The sequence below is a fragment of the Chlamydomonas reinhardtii genome, chromosome 10 (genome assembly GCF_000002595.2).
Source record: "Chlamydomonas reinhardtii strain CC-503 cw92 mt+ chromosome 10, whole genome shotgun sequence".
Taxonomy (NCBI): Eukaryota; Viridiplantae; Chlorophyta; class Chlorophyceae; order Chlamydomonadales; family Chlamydomonadaceae; genus Chlamydomonas; species Chlamydomonas reinhardtii.
In genome coordinates this window covers 2,972,891-2,991,308 of record NC_057013.1, presented here as the reverse complement: position 1 = coordinate 2,991,308, position 18,418 = coordinate 2,972,891, and the positions used below count along the sequence as shown (strand labels likewise).

Here is an 18,418-nt window from a genome sequence, read left to right as displayed (position 1 = left end):
CTGAGGGCCCTACTTAGGAATTGCATGATTGCATGATAGTTGTTGCATCGATCGCACATGCTCACACGTCAAAATGTGAATTAGTTTCGGGCTGTAACTGTCTCGCTCGTCTCGAGCCCCCCGCCGTCGCCCCAACACTCAGAGCAAATGAGTTACTGTGCATATTGGCGTGTATCTCACGGTCTCTAGGTCCGAACCGCGACCAGCTTTCAACAAGGCGCCCTCAGTCGACCGACATGGTCCGACACAAGCAAACTACGTGAGTCCCTGAGCTGCTCTAATTTGTGCTGCTGCATGGTCTTCAAGTGATACATGACTGGGGGGACATTGCGTTACTGCAAACGAAGGAGCTTACGTAGGCGGTAGGCCAGTGAAAGCCTCCAATACCGTGCCCCTCGCACCCGTCCCCCTTGCCCTCCCCCGCTCGCCGCCCGGCCCCAACGTACAGACCAAAGCATGCAAAAGAAAGGGTGCCAACTGGGGCTGTGCCGCTGAAAGCGCCAGCATACCGCGCAGCGCGCAAGACGCCTGCCACCCAGTACAGGGGGCCTGAGCCAACCAGCCACTTCCGCCGCCACATCGTAACGGCGCTCGTGGACTGCGTCACCTGCATGGTATCGCGGCCCTGCAAGCGCGGGCTGGAGACGCTGATTGCCACCAGCGATGGGCTGTTGCTGCGGCTGCCGGAGCCACCGGAGCCCACTCGCGCTCGCCACAACCTAGACATGTGCCAGGCCCTGGAGCTGCTCGGCACCGACGGCACGCCGTATGTGGTACAGCCCGGCGGCTTCATCGCCGCCACGTGGGATGCGTTCTCTGAGTCCGTGCTGCTGCTGGAGGGCGGCAAATCCGAGGACGAGGAAGACTACTTGCGGCTGGTGCAGCTGAAGGAGGTGGAGGATGGGCGCAACACCGTGTCACTGGTGACGTCCGTGTGGGGCAAGGGCCGGCGGGAAGTCCGGGCCAGCAAGCCAACACCGCGCGAGCACAGCAGCGGCAGACGCAGCGTCGACAGCAAGGACTGGCAGGGGTATGACAGCGAGGTGGGAGAGCTCAGCGAGTACGAGGGCTCCGAGGATTGGGACGAGGACGACGTTGCAAGTGTGGACAGCCGCGCTGACTACGACGCCGCGGTCGTTAATAGCCTGCTCGCCTCGGACGGCACAGGCCGCGTGTTCTGGACGAGTGGGCCAGCCATTGACTGCACTTGGCTGCCGGCACACATGCGGGCTGGCGGCAGCGGCGATTGTGTGGCCGCTGCGGGCGTTGAGAGTGGAGGCGAGCTGGTCAGGGTTGAGAAGTTCTGGAAGGTTGCCACGCCGCTGCGGTCGCACATCTGCGGGCTGGCCTTTATGCCCGGCGGCAGTGGTGGAGGCGGCAGTAGCAGTGGTGGGGCGGCTCCCTGCCTGGTGGCGGCCACACAGACGGCGGTGTTTCGCGTTGAGCTGCCTAACGAAGCGGAGGTGGAGGCAGCGGCGGCAAAAATGGCGGCGGCTGGCGACACAGGATACTGCTGCGCCGTGAGACAGCCAATGGAGCTGCTGGCCGGCGACGAGGTAGAGGCAGGCAATGGCTCCGCCAACGACGATGACGGCACGGGCGGGCCGTCAGGCAGAGCCCGCTTCATGCGAATTACGGGCTTGGTGGCAGCAGAGGACAGCGACGGGGCGCCGATTCTGCTTGTGCTGGAGCAGCGGTCGTTTGAGCTCACGGCTGTGCGCAAGATCCGCGGCTGGCAGTGGTCGGCCGCCGAGGGCGGTGTGAAGGCCCCCGCCGGGGCCTTTGGCGACGATGACGAAGATGAAGACAGTGACTACTGGTGCAGCGACGAGGAGGGCAGTCAGGGTGAGGATGAGAGCGAGGGCGACGAGGAGGGTGCGGAGGAGGGCGAGGAGTTTGGCGGAGAGCGCAAGCACCGCAACAGGAAGGACAGCGGGGAGGAAAGCAGGCAGGGTAGCGGCATGCCCACCGGCACGGTTCGTGTCAGCACGCTGGAGCAGGTGTACGACCTGCAGGGCAGCCCCGTGGTGCTGCCCTGCGGCTGCCTGGCGTATGTGCCTCGCGAGGGGCACATGGACACGGTCGAGCTGCTGCGCCTGGGTGTGCGGCCGCTGCAGCCACAGCTACAGCCGCCCTGCGCCCGATTACAGCAGCCCTGCGGCCACGTCAGCAGCCCGCCCGACCTGGGTCTTGTGCAGCTTGGTGGCTGCTGCTTGGTGGTGCGCCGCGGCCTGCTGGCGCAGCGGTTCTCCAACCTCCAACGCTTCCGCACCAACAAGACCGGGCCGGCCTGGGACATCCCGCGCTACGACCTGAGCACCTGCGACCCCAAGCTGCTCCTGCAGCTGCTGCGATGGGTGTACACGGGCACGAAGGTGGAGGTGCCGCCGGAGCGGGTGCAGGCGCTGGCGGAGGTGGCGGGGCGGCTGGGCGCGGCGGAGCTGGTGGAGCAGGTGTGCCGGCGCGTGATGGCGCGGGTGGACGTCAGCACGGTGGTGGACACGCTGGTGTGGGCGGAGTCGCGCGGGCCGGCGTTCCGGGGGTTGCAGGCTCAGCTCAAGTCCTGGTACCTGGCGCATCAGGAGGAGGTGATGGAGCGGGCGGAGCACAGCGTGAGATGGCTCATGACCAGCCGGCCCAAGCTGGCGCTGGAGCTGTGGCGCAGCACGCTGCGGGTGAGGTTGGAGGCAGGGTGAGGTTGGAGGCAGGCGGCAGTGGGTGTCGTAGACTGGTAGGGGTAGGGGTAGGAATAGTGGGCAGGGATGGAATGAGCAGGGCGCGCAGGTGTTGTGTGCTGGAGCATGGGAGCACTTCTGTGTGCAGGTGAGGTAGGTAAGATTGTTGGGTCTGTGGAGGCATGGCAGCAGGGCGCCGCTGACGGCTGCTGTGGTGCGCGCGTGCCGGCGCAGGCGAGCACAGGGAGGGGGGCGCTGGAGGACGCCACCAACACCAACAACAAGAGGCACAAGGTACGACACCCGGGACCGGGACCTGGGCAGGTTGGGTTGGCGGGTCAAGGGTCCTGATGCCAGGGTGCCTGACTGCCTGGCGGCGAATTAACTCGCCCAAGCTTCTCATGTTGCGCAGCCTGCGTCTACGCTCCGCGAGCTGTGGGGCTGCTGAGTGCTGAAGCGCCGAGACAACCGCCGGCAAAGAAGACAGACTCACGTTGGTGCTCGTGTTCTACAAGGGGCAGGATGCAGGGCTGGGTGCTGCGGCGTATTGTTGCTATTGTTGAGGGATGGGGACATCGGGTAGGGTGGGAGGCCTGGCAGCAGTGCCAGTGCACCACATGCATGCGCGCGGCGTGAAGCAACAGGACTTCCAACTTCATCGTCAGGCCGGGCTGGAATGCAGGACGCTATGAGCGCCCGAAGGTGGCGCTACTCAAGATAGCAGGCCGGGGACTCGAGATGGTAGCGATGCGGCAATCGGAAGGGATTAGACAGTTGGACGTGGGTAGAGGACTGCGCCTGTGCGTGGAGGCAACCATGCCAACACTGCTCGGTCTGCCACTGTTCCCACATCCCACCAAACTCCTATACTGCGCCGCCTCCGCACCACCACAACAATGCGCCGCATCGGCATCACCTAGCCACAGCGGCACCACACCACCAGACCACCAGACCCGTGCATCAGCCTGCAGCCCTACACGTCCAGCGCATCCAGCGACAGGCGGCGGCTGTAGGCCTCAATGAGCGCCTTGCGCGGCTCCACCTTGGTGCCCATGAGCATGGTCAGCATGGAGTCCGCCTCAGACACGTCCCGCACCGTCAGCCGCCGCAGCAGCCTGCGTGTGCGGCGGGGAGCGACCGGGAAGCACAGTGGTGCGATAATGGCGTGAGAACTAGCCGAGGCGCAGGTATAAGAAACCGCAGGAGCTAGGCTGGCCTCCCTTCGCCTGTCGCAAAAGGCACAAACAGAGCTCTGCCCCTGGCCCATCCCGCGCCCTGCCTGTCTCGCTCCCACCGGCCACTGGCCGCTGCCCTCCCACCTGGACTCGGGGTTGAGTGTGGTGTCCCACAGCTGCTGCGGCATCATCTCGCCCAGGCCCTTGAACCGCTGCACGCTGTAGCCGCCGGGCGCCAGCCGCTGCTCCGACACCAGCGCCGCCAGCTCGGCGTCGCTGTGCGCCCACCACACGCTCTTGCCGCGCTCCACCTTGTAGAGCGGTGGGACCGCCACGTACACACGCCCCGCCGCGAACAGCTGCGGCCGGTGCCTGTCAGGTGTTTAGCAAGGACGGCGGGCCAGGCAAGGATGGGCGGAGCTTGGCTTGCGGGATACATCATGTTGCTGTCAGAGGCCAGCGATGGAACTGCAAGGCTGGGAGTCAGGCGGCATGGTTGCATACGACCATACGGTGCCTGAAGACCCGCCCGCACCCACCGGAACAGGAAGGTCAGCAGCAGTGTGCGGATGTGTGCGCCGTCCACGTCCGCGTCCGTCAGCACCACAATCTTGCCGTACCTGCAGCGGCAGGCAGCAGCAGGCGGCGCAGGACAGCAGCAGTTTGAAGGCGTGACATCTGCTGCGGACACCCACCGTCCTCTCATACCCAAGTGCCTGCCTATGGAGGCGCAAACGCCCCCTCTCCATGAGCCATGTGATACGGTACGCTCGGCCACACACCTGAGCTGCGTGAGCGCCTTGGCCGCCTCCTCGGCGCTCTGTTCTGCCGTTGCCGCCGCCGCGCCGCCCGCCGCCGCCGCGCTGCCCGCTGCCGGCAGTCCGGCGCTGCGGTCGGTGCCCAGCCCCAGCGCCACGATGAGGTTTGAGATCTCCGTGTTCTTGTACATCAGCTCCTGCTCACCACACATACATCATGTACCAAAATGCCCCGGGCACTCGTCGTGAGGTGAAAGGGTTGCAGGGTTGGGCAACTGGTGTGCCATGTGCCGTACGCGGCTGCACTGGCACTGGAGTGTCGCAACCCAATGGACGCCTACATAAAACTCCCGACTGTCACCCGCAAACCCCCAAACCCTCGCTGCACGCTCCTTCCCCCCGCCCTCTCCAACCTGCGGCCCCACCCCGCCTCACACCTCGTTGGCGTCCGTGAGCCGCTCCACGTTCAGGATCTTGCCCTTGAGCGGCAGGATGGCCTAAGGGGCGGGGGCCGGGGCCGGGGCGGGAGTGGGAGGCTTAGAACTTGATGCGGGGGGCGGGGCGAGGGCGGGGGTGAGGAGTGTGAGGCTTAAAACTTGACTCGGGGGCCGGGGCGGGGCGGTTGAGAAGAGTAGCGACACCAGGAGGTGGTCGCCACTGTGCACACCGGCCGAGGCGGCATGCCCACACACACCTGGGTTTTCCGTCCCTTGTGCTATCTTTGTATCACACACGCGCACCTGGAAGCGCCGGTCTCGTGCCTGCTTGGCGCTGCCGCCCGCACTGTCTCCCTCCACGATGTAGATCTCCGTCTCTTCCCGGTTGGTGCCTGAGGCGGGGGCGTTGGCGGCGTTGGGCGATGAAAGGCTGCTGGCAGCCCAGCCTGGCGACTCCCGCCTGTCCCACCGGCACCTCAGCCCCGCGCCCTGGCTCAGCCCCCTCACGTGTCCCCTTTCTCCCCTGCCTCCCTGGCCGGCCACTCACTGGTGCAGTCTGCCAGCTTGCCGGGCAGTGTGGAGCGGCCGGTGAAGAGCGACGTCTTGCGCCGCACCAGCTCGCGCGCCTTGCGGGCGGCCTCCGCGGCGCGGGCTGAAGTGAGCGCCTTGGCACACAGCGCCGCCAGCGCGGCGGGGTGCGCCTCCAGCCACTCACCCACGGCCTGTGTGTTCATGCGTGTGTATATATGGACGTACACTCAAGGGAAGCAGGTGCAGCGCCCTGCTTGGGCCGTGATCGATGAGGCGCTCTACGACCTTGTTATCTGCAATTTTGACACGCCCACGGCAAGTGGTGACCAGATTTACCCACCACTGCTCACTGGTGCCTGGCCGCGCGACTCTGCGACCCTGCCCCCGCCGCCCCCGCCGCTCCCGGCCCCCGCCCGCACCCCCAATCCCAGCCTGCGCCCCACCTCGTATACGGCATTCTCCACAATCTTGCGGACCTCGGGGTTGCCCAGCCGCGTCTTGGTCTGCCCCTCGAACTCGGGGTTGGGCACCTTGACGCTCACCACCGCGCCCAGCCCCTCGCGCACGTGCTCGCCAGACAGCGGCGGGTCCGAGTCCTGCAGCCGCGCATCAGGAACGCAGTCGCCGTCAGAAAGGCAGCAGTAACAGCAGCAGCATCACCATCGCCCGCACCGCTTACCAAGGCCCGCACGACGGATGCAGTGCGAAATTTACGGGCTGCTGGCCCCAGCGAGCGACGCTCAGCCCGCCCCCGCCCGCGCCCTCCGCCCCTAGGCCCCCAGCCCCGGGCCGCGCTGCCGCACCTTAATCTGCTTGGCCTTGCGGCCCAGCTGCGTGACCGCCCGCGTGAGACCCGCCCGCAGCCCCTCCATGTGCGTGCCGCCGTCCACCGTGTGGATGGAGTTGGCGAAGCCGCGAACCTGGGTGACACATAGTGGCGATTCAGCACGTCCTGACGAATGTTCTTCCTTTGATCCAATGTGTACCGCACGCATACCCGTGGGCACACCCGCAGGCCCGCAGTGGCCGTTAGCACCTCCACAATCCAACAGAACCCAGCAGGCAGCAAAGCTTCCGCCACCTCACCTCCTCCTTGAAGGAGTCCGCCGCCCACTGCAGCGCCGCCTCTACCACCACGCCGCTGCCGCCGTCCGCCCGCGTCACCACCAGCGCCTCGTGCAGCGGCGTGTAGGCCGCCTGCAGGCAGCCCACGAACTCGCGCAGCCCCCCGCTGTACTGGAACACCTGCCACTGCCCCTCCTCACGAATGATGCCGTACTGAGGCGCGGCTGCGCCGCCAGCCGCCGCCGCCGCCGCATCGCCCCCGCCCTTCTGCTTTTTCCCGCCGCGTTTGCTGACCGCGGGCGGCGGCGAAGGCGCGGACGTAGAGGCGACCTCTGCAGCCCCCGACTCGCCGTCACTGCCGCTGCCGCTGCCCAGGCCCTCGGCGCCGTCATCCCCATTTGCCGCCGCTGCCGCGGCGGCTGCGCGCCTGCTGGCGGCTGCGGCCAGGTACCTGCTGGTGCCGCGCACGGGCTTGCCGCGGCGGAGCGCGCGGAAGCGGATGGTGGCCCGGGCGTTGAGGAAGGCCAGCTCATGCAGCCGCGTGGCGATGACGTCAGCGCTGTAGGCCACGTCCTTGGCAAAAATGGACGCGTCGTACAGGAACCGCACCTGCACAGGCACCCGGGAAGGGGGCGTTGGTTTGGGTGCGCGGTGCATGTTGGTGATGCCGTGCACACGTACAGTCTGGCAGCGCCCAGCCAGCCCCGGACCGTCGCCACCCGTGTGTCGCCCACTGCCCCAGGGTCCTCGATTGTCTTTGGTTTAATATCAGCTGCCAAAATAAGTCTCAGCATCGCTTGTAGCTTAGCCCGCCGGCCTGGCCATGAGTTCGGCGTCCTCACATCCGCAACATTATCCCCAACAGGCAACACATCTGGGGTTGAGGACCGTCATTGCACAACCCTGCCCGTCCCTACCGCATACCGCCCGCCCGCACCTGCGTCCCGCTCCGCCCCGCTTCCTCGCTGCCTGGCGGCAGCAGCTGCACCCGCAGCTCCTCCAGCGGGGCGCCCCGGCTGTAGCGCTGGCTGTAGCGGCTGCCAGCGCGCCACACGGTCACCTCCAGCTCCGAGCTCAGCGCGTTGACCACACTGATGCCCACGCCGTGCAGACCGCCGCTGACCTGTGTGCGTGTGGGAAGGGGGAGAGGGGGCAGGTGGTGAGGCGTCACGTCAGCGGGAGGGAGGTAAGTGGAGGAGCTCGACCCTGTACCCGCCGGCAATGCAGCGGTCAGGTGCTGGGCCTCTGCAGGCCTTTCACATCGCCCCGAAGCGACGATGTCCCGACACATTCCGTGCCAACAACCCTGTCAGTTGACATGCCGATGACGGTGCGCTAGCCAGCAGCCATCACGCCAGCGACCGCCCCGCCAGCAGCCCCTCACGCACCTTGTACCCGCTGTTGTCGCCGCCAAACTTGCCGCCGGCGTGCAGCACCGTGAGCACCGTCTCCAGCGCCGACTTGCCGGTGACGGGGTGCACGTCCACAGGGATGCCGCGGCCGTTGTCCACAACACTCACCCAGCCTGCGCCGGTGTGGCATCTCAATATGGTAGGCACAGACAAAAGCGCTACGCTGCATGCACCTACTTCCACACGCACAGCTGACAGCTCCCCCTGCCTCCTCACCCGCCACGTAAGCCGGCCTGCGCCTTTCCCCCTGCCCCCTTGCGTCCTCAAGTCCCTGTAATTTCATTTGGAACAATGTAAAGAACTCTACCCTCGCCTAGCTGCACCCTTCTCCCCCCCTCCGCCCTGGTCTCGCGCCTGTCCTCACCGCTGCTGAGGTCCACGTCCACCTCCACGGCCGAGGCGTGCCCCGCCTGCACCTCGTCCACCGCGTTGTCAACCACCTCCCAGATCAGGTGGTGCAGCCCGTCCGAGCCGGTGCCGCCGATGTACATGCCGGGCCGCTTGCGCACCGGCTCCAGACCCTCAAGCACCTGGCAGCATGGCGAGGCAGGCAACGGGAGGAGTCAGTTGTTTCCATGCGCAACGGTTCCAGTAAGCAAGGAGAAGGGAGTGGGATGCGGGGGATGGTAAGCTTGCATATTGAGCGCGAACGCGAGCGTGCCATGCAGGTGCATTTGTGGCGGGTCGGCGGCGGCGTGAAGGCACAACGTGCGCCCCTTGATGACACGACGTGCAAGGGTCGTGTCGACCGGAGGCACACACCCCATTTGCTGCAGCGTCACGCCCTTGGCAAGTCCAAGGCCTACGGAGGCAGGTGGGGCTCTTCACTCGAGCTCTTGCCTGGATTGCGCTGGCTCCATAGTCCTCCTGAGACAACGTGGCCAGCGGGCTCCCGGTGGTTCCCGCCTCTTTCCGCGCTGGCGCCGCAGCCGTGGCGCGGCATGCCATCGAGCCTCGCGCTCTCCCAAGTTTCCCATGGTGTTGCCGCGGCTCCCCGGAAAGCAGCAGGTGCCCGGGAGTCAGCAGCAGTGAGGCAGTGCATCGCTGCCCCAGCCGACCCGTTCTCCCGCTGCTTCTGTCTAAGGCACGCATTTAAAACGTAGCTCTTATTCGTGTTATACTGAACAGCTTTCGAAAGGGCCAAGCTGTCGCGGGTCGCAGACGGCTGGCTGTCGGCCTCCCGATTCAGCAGGCTATCACGAGTTATTCAAGTCCAATATGTAAGCGCTTTGGTAGGTGTATAATTCAAATTTTCTTGGAGTGAAAACATGTACTCAGCAAAAAGGAAGGCCTGGGGTCCTGTTGCGAAGACACCGCGTCTGACTCTTTATTCATGAAATGTTGGTTCGATACCTTGAGCTTAACTTTAGACAAATTTGGGCGACTGTATAAACAGATTTTCGGAAGCCCCATCCGGCAACTTCTTTTTTGCCCTGACCTTCCAAAGCGGTTTGGCTCCTGGACCCCCGCAGAAGCGCACACATATCTCTCATCGGATGTAAAACGTATAATGGCGGGACAGGCGTTGCTGTCCCGCGTAGGCCTGACGTTGACACTGGCCATAGTCGCAGCGGGTAGCGTCGACGCGCGGCCTGGTAGCCTGTGGAAGTGGCTGACAGGTGACACACCTGGAAACTCGGACGATGCAGCCGTCGTCTCATTTCCGCGGTAAGGGCCATGAAAAGTCGATTTGGCCGAGAGTGGCCACACTGGGTCAGTTCCATTCTCTATTACGCTGCTGCCTGCAGCGATGGTTGTGACGATCGTTCTGTGCGCTAACGCCAACGTTTCTTGCAACTGCAGGCCGCCCTACGAGGAGCGCGCAAAGATGGCCCGCTGGTTGGTTCATGAAACAACGTATGGAGTGCTTTCCACGGTCGATAGGCAATCAGGAGAGGCAATCGGGTGAGGACACAGCGCGCGCGACCGACGGCGCTCCCAATTGCGAGTCGCTGCATGTGCAACTGCCCGCCTTCGGTTTCTAGGGCTACCGGCCCACGAGGTTCCACAAGTATAATGCTATACTTCCATCCACGGTCTTGGCGCTCGCTGCGGCCTTCAGCCTGACTCGAGCGCGTGCCCTCCCCGCTTTTTGGACCAGGGGAGTGGTGTCGCATAGCGACGGCTCGCGGGACCACGCAACTGGACGCATTTTCTTTTATCTCACGCCGATGGACGAGCTCACGCAAAACGCTCTGGTAAGTGGGTTGGCTTTGACTGTGGGGGACAGTGGGGAAGCCACCGGCAAGCGGGGCACCGTTCCGTACCAGAAGGACCGTACTCCAGTTTTGGGCATGGGAGTGGCACGCGATTCCCATCCGCCCCACCCCGCCATTCATGGACATGGCAGTTCCCGGCACATTCCCGTTGTACCGAGTTTTGCTGATAGAGAACACTGCATCAGTTGGTCTGTTTCCTCCGCCTCGTGCCCAACTGCCTGACCCTGCTGCGTCACGTCGCACCTGCAGAGCCACCCTCGGTGTACATTCACAGTTAGCGAGATGCAGCGGCGCAGTGCAAATGGTGGCAGTAGCAGCAGCAGCAGCAGCAGCAGCGACGGGCACCGGAACGGTAACGGGCCATGCGGTGCGTTGGATCCCGAGGATCCCGCCTGTGCCCGCGCCACCTTTGTTGGCCGGGTGCTACCGGTGCCGGAACAGGACCGATCGCTGGCGCAGGCAGCCATGTTCTCACGACACCCAGCGATGGCTGACTGGCCCACCGGGCACCAGTTTGACTTGTAAGTGCAGTGCTCCACTCCAGTCCATGCGCGAGTCTGGGGCTGCATGTGTTACCGTTCTTGGCGTGCCCTCAACCCTCTTTCCGACCATCACGGGCACGACGTCACACGCCAACAACCTTGTGTCGGGCCCCTCCCTGTCCCATCGCAGTTATGAGCTGCACGTCAACGAGGTGCACGTGCTCGACTGGTGCGCAGCGTGCAGGGGAGATGGCGCGATGGTTGGTCGGATGTCATTGTATGACGGCAGTGTAGGCCTTTTACGCGTGCTGAGCCGGCCTTGTGCATTGGTGCCCCATGCTCTTTTTGCAGGTACGGTGGTATGAGCGTTGTGGATAGCAATGAGTACTACTCGGCCGACGTGAGCTATCCAGCCAGCAGCACCAGTGGCAGCAGCAAGAGCAGCATGAGTGGCAGCACCGCCGCGGCCACAAGCAGCGCCCGCGGCCATGGCAAGGGCCGGACAGGCACCGACAGCGATGAGGTGGTGCTGACGGGGCCGGACTCGGTCGGCTACCGCATTGTCATCCCGGCCAAACGGCTCCGGGGGCACGCGTGAATTTTGCGGCCGAGCAGGAGCCGACAGGCTGAAATTACGCCAGTCTGTACAGCCTGACAGTCGGGGGTAAAGTGCAATCACGCTTTGATAATTGCGTACTTGGGACGTGTGCAGAGGCACTAGGGATTGGCATGATAGGCGCCAAGGTTTTTGGGCTATGTCTGCAGCTCACGCCACGGTATGAAGACATGGGAAATGACTGGACTGTTGATACCAAAGAGGCAGCACAAGGAAGATGTAAATGGGCGAGGGGCATCGCAAGGTAGGCTTGGCGGCAGGATGGCGGATTTGTGGCATGTGTAAAATATGCGGCACGAGTTGAAGAGCAAGTAGGGCGTAGAGGCCATGGCGCTCTGAAACATACATTGCCGGGGTTCGCCAGCACATGTGCGCAACCCCCTGACGTTGCTCTGACATGCACAAACATTGCGGAGGCCGCACCACTTGGTACAAGGCGGGACTGGTCCTTACGCTTGTCTACATGGCATGCATTTTCAATTGTGTACTGGTTTATTGTTGTGCGTTTCGCATAGTGCTTGGCATGGACTGGGTCAGGCTGACATGCTCGTCGCAGATACCGTTGTTATGTTGGCAGCATACCGGTATGTCCACCCCAAGTGCTGACAGTTGACGTCAGATTAATGTTCCGGCTGGGCTGGTAGAAGGAGCGCAGCTGCAACACGTCGGAGGTGCTGGTGGTTCGATTGTGCCAGACTGTACTTGACTGTACAATATATTTCGGTCAAATGTCTGCCATGGATTGCAGGCGCGTACCGGTGCATGGAGGTAGTGGTGGGCGGCAGCAAGGAGGGGAGGCCGCCAAGTGCGCAGCCCCTGGTATGCTCATGTATGCATGCGTGTATGTTGTTTACCAGCTTCAAATTGTAGTGCAGTTGCCTCCGATACGTTGGATGGGGTTTCATTGGTATTCTTCCTATGTTGAAGATAGCTGATGCCGCCGCGTGCGGCGTGTACAACAGATAGGGATCACAATACCGGTAATGTCTTATCAGTCCTATGTAAGCTGGCAAAACAGTAGTGCATCTTGGGGGCTGGGTCTGGATGCGCGGGCAGGGATGGACGCTGGTGGCACGCCAAAGGGAAGGGAGACAGGAGAGTAAACTGCGGGGAAGACTGCAGCGTATTGCAAGGGAGGCTGGCCTGGGGTTGTGTCTGACCTGTGTGCGCACATGCGCGGTCAAAGCTGGGACAGCGACCATATCACATATGGCTACCATAGCTACACAACGTAATATATTACACTGTATTTCGTAACATTTGGACTAGCATGAAGAACCACTATGGCCGACAACAACAGAGAGCGAATTTGGGACTTTGAGAAGGCCGCGTACTGGGATGCGCGATACAAGCAGCGAATACACGACTCCAAAAATGATCATGGGGAGGAAGAAAAGACATTCGACTGGCTATGCACCTACGAGGCGTGCGCACCCATAATTGCCACACACATTGGAAGTGCGAGACTCGGACTGGATATCGGCTGCGGAAATGCGCTTTTCGCAGATGCAGTGTGCCGAGCACACCCCCAGCTGCAACTTTTGGGTGTGGACTACAGCACAACGGTGAAAACGAGGCCCGGGGAAGGGGGCACCGTGCGTGTGTGGGGTTAGGGCAGGCAAGCGCAGGGTCGAGAGGCCGTGTCGTCTCGTGCCTGGTCATAGTCTAACGGGCTCTTCCGCATACTGCGCCAACAGCTCTTCGAGCTCGTGGGCTCCACGCTCGGGCCCTCGGGGCGCACCGACTGGATGGTGATGGACGCACGGCGCCTGGCGTTTCGCAGATGGTGAGTGCACGGCGGTTGCGGTCTTGGAGTGGACTACTGACGCCACGCAGCCAGCCCCAAGCCAACACACCGCGTGCAGCCTACCCTCAACGTACTGTCTAGCCTTACAGCACACCCGATGCAAGCGTCCTTGCTCAAGCTTTGATCCACGGCACGGCACGCCGCGCCGCCGCATCTCAACTACTCCCACCCACAGCTTCGACGTGGTGCTCGACAAGGGCTGCCTGGACGCGCTGCTGGCGGGCTGGGACCAGCTGCAGGTGCTGCGGGGCTGGGGCCGGCAGCTCACAGATAAGGAGGAGCGGCTGGGCGAGGCGGCGCTGGCGAGCGCGCGGGCGCTGCTGGCGGAGGTGGCCGGGTGCCTGGTGGAGGGCGGCAGGTGCGTGGGCGTGCGCATTCGGGACTACTGAGGTGTACTACCGTTGCTCCGGCAGCCAACGGAGATGCGGCACCTCAGCCGACAGCCCGACAGTAGTTATAGTCATTATGGCCCATCCACTTACGCTGCCATGCATGTTTTGGCCCTGTACGACGAAGCCCCCACGCTCTCGGTGTTCAACATGCTCCAACCCATGTCCGCATAACCCTGATGTGCACACACCCGGCTACCAGGTACATCTGCATCAGCTACGAGGCTCCGTCTGGTCGTCAGCAGCTGTTCGACAGCGTTACAAGCGCCGCCGCCTGCGGGGCGGCTGGCGGCGTGCCGCTGCCGCTGCGGCTGGTGGAAAGCGCCGTTGAGCAGGAGAACCATAACTACGTGTACGTCTTTGAGCGGGGCGACCCGCAGCGTCAGCAGCAGGAGGACGAGGGGAAAGGGCATCGTGAGCAGGGGCAAGGAGATGTGGAGGATGAGGCAGAGCGGGCGAGGTGAAGAGACGTGTAGCAGCAGGAGCGGTAGCTGTCTAGTGGCGAACAGAAGCAGGATAGCAGCAAGATCAGGCAGACAGGTGCAGCCTTTCGTGCGCAGTGCCATGTGTAGCACTGCGTGCAACACTCTCCAGTTGAGCGAGAGAGGCAAGGGTTGGGAAGGATGGGTAGTTTAATCCGATGGAGGGGCCCAAGCTATACCAGCATCGATGGCAGCAGGTGGATAGGCACAGCAGTCCGGCGTCTGGACGTCGGCTGGCTGCCTGCTGGCCTCCGCGTAGCCCTTCGCGTTGGCGGCCCTGCAGCACGTGCATGCTGGCATAACCAGTTGGCTCGTTGCCGGCGCCGCGGGTGAGGCCTCCACATTCATTTGTGATCCTACCTGATTGATCCTGCCAGTGTTACCTTATCCTGTCACCTGTGTCGTTTGTCCTCAGTGCACGCGGCTAAACCTCCCATTCCACCGTAGGTTACATTATTGCTGATGAGGGAGCGCACAAAGGCTGTCGTCGACTGATGGAGATGCGCTCGGAGCAGTAGCTAGCTCGTAGCGGGAAGTGAGCCGGCCAGCGGTGTACGCACCCAAGGTTGACATGGACAACTGGGCAGAGTCTTAGACGGTGCCAGCGGTTAGGCCTCACAGCAGTTAGGGCTTGTACGGATGAAGGACAACTGGGCAGAGTGTTACACGGTGCCAGCGGTTAGGCCTCACAGCAGTTAGGGCTTGTACGGATGAAGGAATGGTTGGAGGTAGCAATCAAGCACCTCACCACCACTGAACTAGGCGTGCACAGACAAAGCATATCAGAGCCGCCTCTGTCAGGAGTCGTGTTCCATCCACCGTATGCGGTGACCCAAGCTGATGTCTTGCGCATGTTTATGGAAGCCACAGTACGGCCACGTGTACGTACTCAGGCGATGCCAATGACTGGCACCGTCGGTAGTCTTTCGCTGCGTGCATGTTTCACATTATTTTTACCAACAGGGCTTACTGTTTGACATCATCAGTATGCCAACTGCTCCAGGAGACACTAAACTGGTCCTTCTGCAAATTACGAATCATTACGCTCGCCCCCACCTGGCCCCACGCACCTCTGCAACACCGCAATTCCACACCATGTTATAGTCTGAGCATCCTGCATTACCGGAGCCGACTCTACCCACGCACACTCCTCGCCTGGTTGACCTCCTAATGCGCACTGCAGCACACACCACAGCAATCAGTCACGCGCCCACAGTGCGCCGCTCATAAGCTGTCCTGCGCCTGCTGCTGGCTCACCATGCTCTCCTGCAGCCCCCCTGCCGCCTGCTGGCTGTAGCGGGTGGGGAACTCCCGCGCGTCCGGTGGCAGCTGCGCCAGCACCCGCGCCTGTCAGGGACATGAAGCAGCCACCGCAAGGACAAAGACAATGATCACTTGCATAAGAAGGCATGTATCCAGCACAACGCAAGCCCGTGTGCCTAGGGCAGCAGGCGCCGCCACCGACCTGCAGACCCGCCAGCGCGCTGCGGTATTCGCGCTGCTTGCGCACGCCGGACAGGTAGTCGTCCACCCGCATGGATCGGATCTGCGCCAGGTCCCATTCATACTTGTACTCGGACCAGTCGCCTGCAGTGGAGGTACAGCGCCGGGTGAGGTGACATCGCGGCATGGACAGAGGCACGCATTGACGTTGGGGAAAACCTGACACGCCGGCACGTGTTGGCACGCACCCACGGACTGCAGGCCTGAAGTGTGGCGCGGCGTCGGCGGCTTGGTCGAAGCCGGGCGCCAGGGCGCCGCGTCCGCCTGCTTGCTGGGGTTGGTCTTGTCGGGGTGCACGTGCTCCAGCCAGCGGGGCGTGCGCTTGGGCGGGTCGGTGTAAAAGCTGTCGGGGTCCGTCCAGCGCCGCAGCGTGGTGGGGCTGGGGGCCTGAGAGGGTGCATCAAAGCACACATCGATTGTGCAAGCGCGTCACGGGTTGCCGGCAGCAAACAGGTGTCTGGCACTCGGCCTAAGTGGACGCACAGTTTCGAACATAGGATATGGTGACAGTGACGAGGGGCGATCCAACTTCCCCCTACCCGCTCCGGCCGGTCCTCGCGGATGATGCGCTTGATGCCGTCGGCGTCCCTCGTGTCCAACCGCATGCCGTGCCGATGCACCGCCTCCGACTTGCGCCCCCGCCGCTCCAGCCGGGCCAGATCCGCCAGTGCGGCCCGCAGCTGGTGCGAGTAGAACAGCGCCTGGCGGGAGGCGACAGCAGCGGGCGCGGGCGAAGGAATAGGGCCAGGCGCCGCCATACTGTTGGCTGTATTACATTCACATACGAAGGCGATTGGTTGAGCTGCAATAGCACTGATGTTACGTGTGCCTCAGTGACTGTGCGCGAGGGTGCAACTCAAGGAGAATGAATGTGTCCTTACCGTGCTGCGGTCGTGCTGCGTGAGGCCAAACACCACCATCTGCTCCGCCTGCTTCAGCGCCTCCAGCATCTCCGCCCGCCCGGTCGGCATGGACTTGGGCTTGCTGGGCAGCGGCCGCGGCGCCGGCCTGTGGCCCGCAACTGCCAGCCGCACGGTCTTCTTCGGGCTGGCCCCGGCGGCCCCAGGCCCCACGCCCTCACCCTCAGGGCCGTCCGCTACCTGTCCTTCTGCTCTTGCAGCTGCAGCAGCGTTCTGATGGGCTAGCGATATCTCCGAACCACTGTACGCCTCCTCCGCATCCTCCCCGCTCTCATCAGCTCTCCGCCCATGGTGCGCCGCAGCTTCTGTCTCCTCCTTCGCATCCTCCTCGCTGCCGCTCTCGGCAGCAAACCCGTCCCCAGGACTCCCATCCGCATGGCAGCCGCCCCCGCTGTCCCAGCGCCCGCCGGCGTCAGCCACCGCTGAGCTGGCCACACTGCGGGCAGAGCCCTCTCCCTCACTGGTGTCAGCAGCATCGCGCTCTGTAGCGTATACACGACATAAAACACGAGGACACCACCAGGAGGCTAGGTTAGCTACCGTGATGCCGCGGGCCTGTGTCGCATAGCGTCAGTGGCACAGGGCTCGACAGAGCTCCCTGTTAGGTCGTGCACGCCTTTCCGGCTACGCGCCACGCACCTGCCTCCTCCAACAGGCCATGCAGCACGTCGTCATGGTAGAACACGCCACCTCGGCCGCGTGGTGCGTCCGGGTGCGGCGCAGCAGCCCTGGGGTTCGGTACCCGCACCCGACCCTGCTGGCGCGTGTGCTGCTCCAGCTGCTGGTGTGGCCCCAAGTGCCGCTGGAGCGCCCTGTCACGGCATGCACGAGGCGAACAACCCGGTAGCTTATGCTGAGTATCTGCATGCGTATACGGTAGATAGCTGTTTGGTTGCTCCATTACCGTAACGCCCAGCCCAACTGCAGCCCTCACCTTTCGTCCAGCAGCTGCATCAGCTTGTCTGAGTCCTTGGCCCGCAGCGCCTGCATCACCTCATCCACCTCCACCGGCACGTCCCGGAAAAGATCTGCCGTCACAGCCGCTAACGCCCCCGGCCCCGCGGCCGCGACGCCCGGACCAGCTGCACCCCTCCCAGGAGCACCTCCCGCTGGCGTGTGTGCACGTGCGGTGTGCGGCTGCGGCCGCGGCTGCGCCGGGAGCTGGTGCTGCAGCTGCGGCCTGCCGGCGGGCCGCGGGCGGCCAATGCCGGCAGTTGGATATGCGGCGGGGGCTGCTGCTGGTGCTCCGTGCCGTTCGCGCGATATGTAGTCGGCTAGCTCCACCCAGCACTGCCCGCAGCGCCGCTCAGTCCAGTTGGGATGGCCCAACCCCCACGCTTCCGCGCGCAGCAGGTCGCACAGCTTGCAGCGCCTGCAAGGGTGGCGGGGTGTCAGGATGTGCGCTTCCGAAAGCTCCCGCTTACAGGTTTGGAGCTTGATGCTCGTAACACATGCCTACCGCGCCTCGAGCTCCTTCTCCAGCTCTATGGTCTCAACCATGACCTGGTGCTCGAAAGCCCTACGCACGACCCGCCGCTGGAGCCGCAGGCGTTTCTCCGCTGCCTCCCTAGCCGCGGCCTCATCCAGCTGCCGCAGGGCATGGATGCGGCCACGCTGTCGGTCATGCACGCGTTCGCCCGGCTTGGGAAACATGGCTGCTGGCTCGGCGGTGCGGAAGTTAACCGCAGTGGTGTGCACGCAGCGTGTCGGCACTAGAGCGAGCCTGGCGCCGCCTCTGCTCCCTCCGTGGCCGTGTTTCCATGGCTAGAACTGTGTGGATTGGATGGATTGTTCGTTGCCATGCCCCAAGCAGCTTGCTAAGTTGTATGCTGGGCAACAGTCAGGGCAACAGTTGACTGTCAGTATGACCATGACCAGATTGAAGCCCCATAACTAGATACTGTGAAAATATGTGCCCTAATGTGAAGAAAATGGAATGGAATGAAA

The 18,418-nt window shown here is 63.4% G+C and overlaps 5 protein-coding genes across 5 annotated transcripts; 3 read left to right on the top strand and 2 right to left on the bottom strand.

Annotated features, from left to right (window-relative positions):
- The first annotated feature begins 41 nt into the window (after positions 1-41).
- CHLRE_10g440800v5 (uncharacterized protein) lies at positions 42-3,317 on the top strand. Its single transcript, XM_001690310.2, has 4 exons — positions 42-259; positions 449-2,675; positions 2,910-2,969; positions 3,088-3,317. The coding sequence occupies exons 1-4, from the start codon at positions 237-239 to the stop codon at positions 3,121-3,123; spliced, it is 2,346 nt and encodes a 781-aa protein (XP_001690362.2). The 5' UTR covers positions 42-236; the 3' UTR covers positions 3,124-3,317.
- A 2-nt stretch (positions 3,318-3,319) lies between these two features.
- Positions 3,320-9,386, bottom strand: CHLRE_10g440750v5 (uncharacterized protein). The gene is made up of 14 exons (XM_043066789.1): positions 8,894-9,386; positions 8,418-8,583; positions 8,030-8,166; positions 7,579-7,764; positions 6,663-7,250; positions 6,380-6,496; positions 6,020-6,172; positions 5,593-5,767; positions 5,349-5,437; positions 5,046-5,105; positions 4,633-4,805; positions 4,390-4,470; positions 3,995-4,222; positions 3,320-3,790 (listed from the first exon to the last, which is right to left on the bottom strand). The coding sequence occupies exons 1-14, from the start codon at positions 8,999-9,001 to the stop codon at positions 3,649-3,651; spliced, it is 2,403 nt and encodes an 800-aa protein (XP_042920186.1). The 5' UTR covers positions 9,002-9,386; the 3' UTR covers positions 3,320-3,648.
- A 95-nt stretch (positions 9,387-9,481) lies between these two features.
- CHLRE_10g440700v5 (uncharacterized protein) lies at positions 9,482-12,387 on the top strand. The gene is made up of 6 exons (XM_043066788.1): positions 9,482-9,721; positions 9,857-9,958; positions 10,155-10,251; positions 10,522-10,793; positions 10,945-10,983; positions 11,106-12,387. Exons 1-6 carry the CDS (start codon positions 9,564-9,566, stop codon positions 11,350-11,352), a joined length of 915 nt encoding a protein of 304 aa, XP_042920185.1. The 5' UTR covers positions 9,482-9,563; the 3' UTR covers positions 11,353-12,387.
- Positions 12,388-12,601: 214 nt separating this feature from the next.
- CHLRE_10g440650v5 (uncharacterized protein) lies at positions 12,602-14,697 on the top strand. Its single transcript, XM_043066787.1, has 4 exons — positions 12,602-12,935; positions 13,068-13,156; positions 13,353-13,535; positions 13,769-14,697. Exons 1-4 carry the CDS (start codon positions 12,654-12,656, stop codon positions 14,028-14,030), a joined length of 816 nt encoding a protein of 271 aa, XP_042920184.1. The 5' UTR covers positions 12,602-12,653; the 3' UTR covers positions 14,031-14,697.
- Position 14,698: 1 nt separating this feature from the next.
- Positions 14,699-18,371, bottom strand: CHLRE_10g440600v5 (uncharacterized protein). The gene is made up of 8 exons (XM_043066786.1): positions 17,931-18,371; positions 17,406-17,843; positions 17,111-17,283; positions 16,433-16,953; positions 16,091-16,252; positions 15,740-15,938; positions 15,514-15,635; positions 14,699-15,395 (listed from the first exon to the last, which is right to left on the bottom strand). The coding sequence occupies exons 1-8, from the start codon at positions 18,122-18,124 to the stop codon at positions 15,273-15,275; spliced, it is 1,932 nt and encodes a 643-aa protein (XP_042920183.1). The 5' UTR covers positions 18,125-18,371; the 3' UTR covers positions 14,699-15,272.
- Between the last annotated feature and the right edge of the window lie 47 nt (positions 18,372-18,418).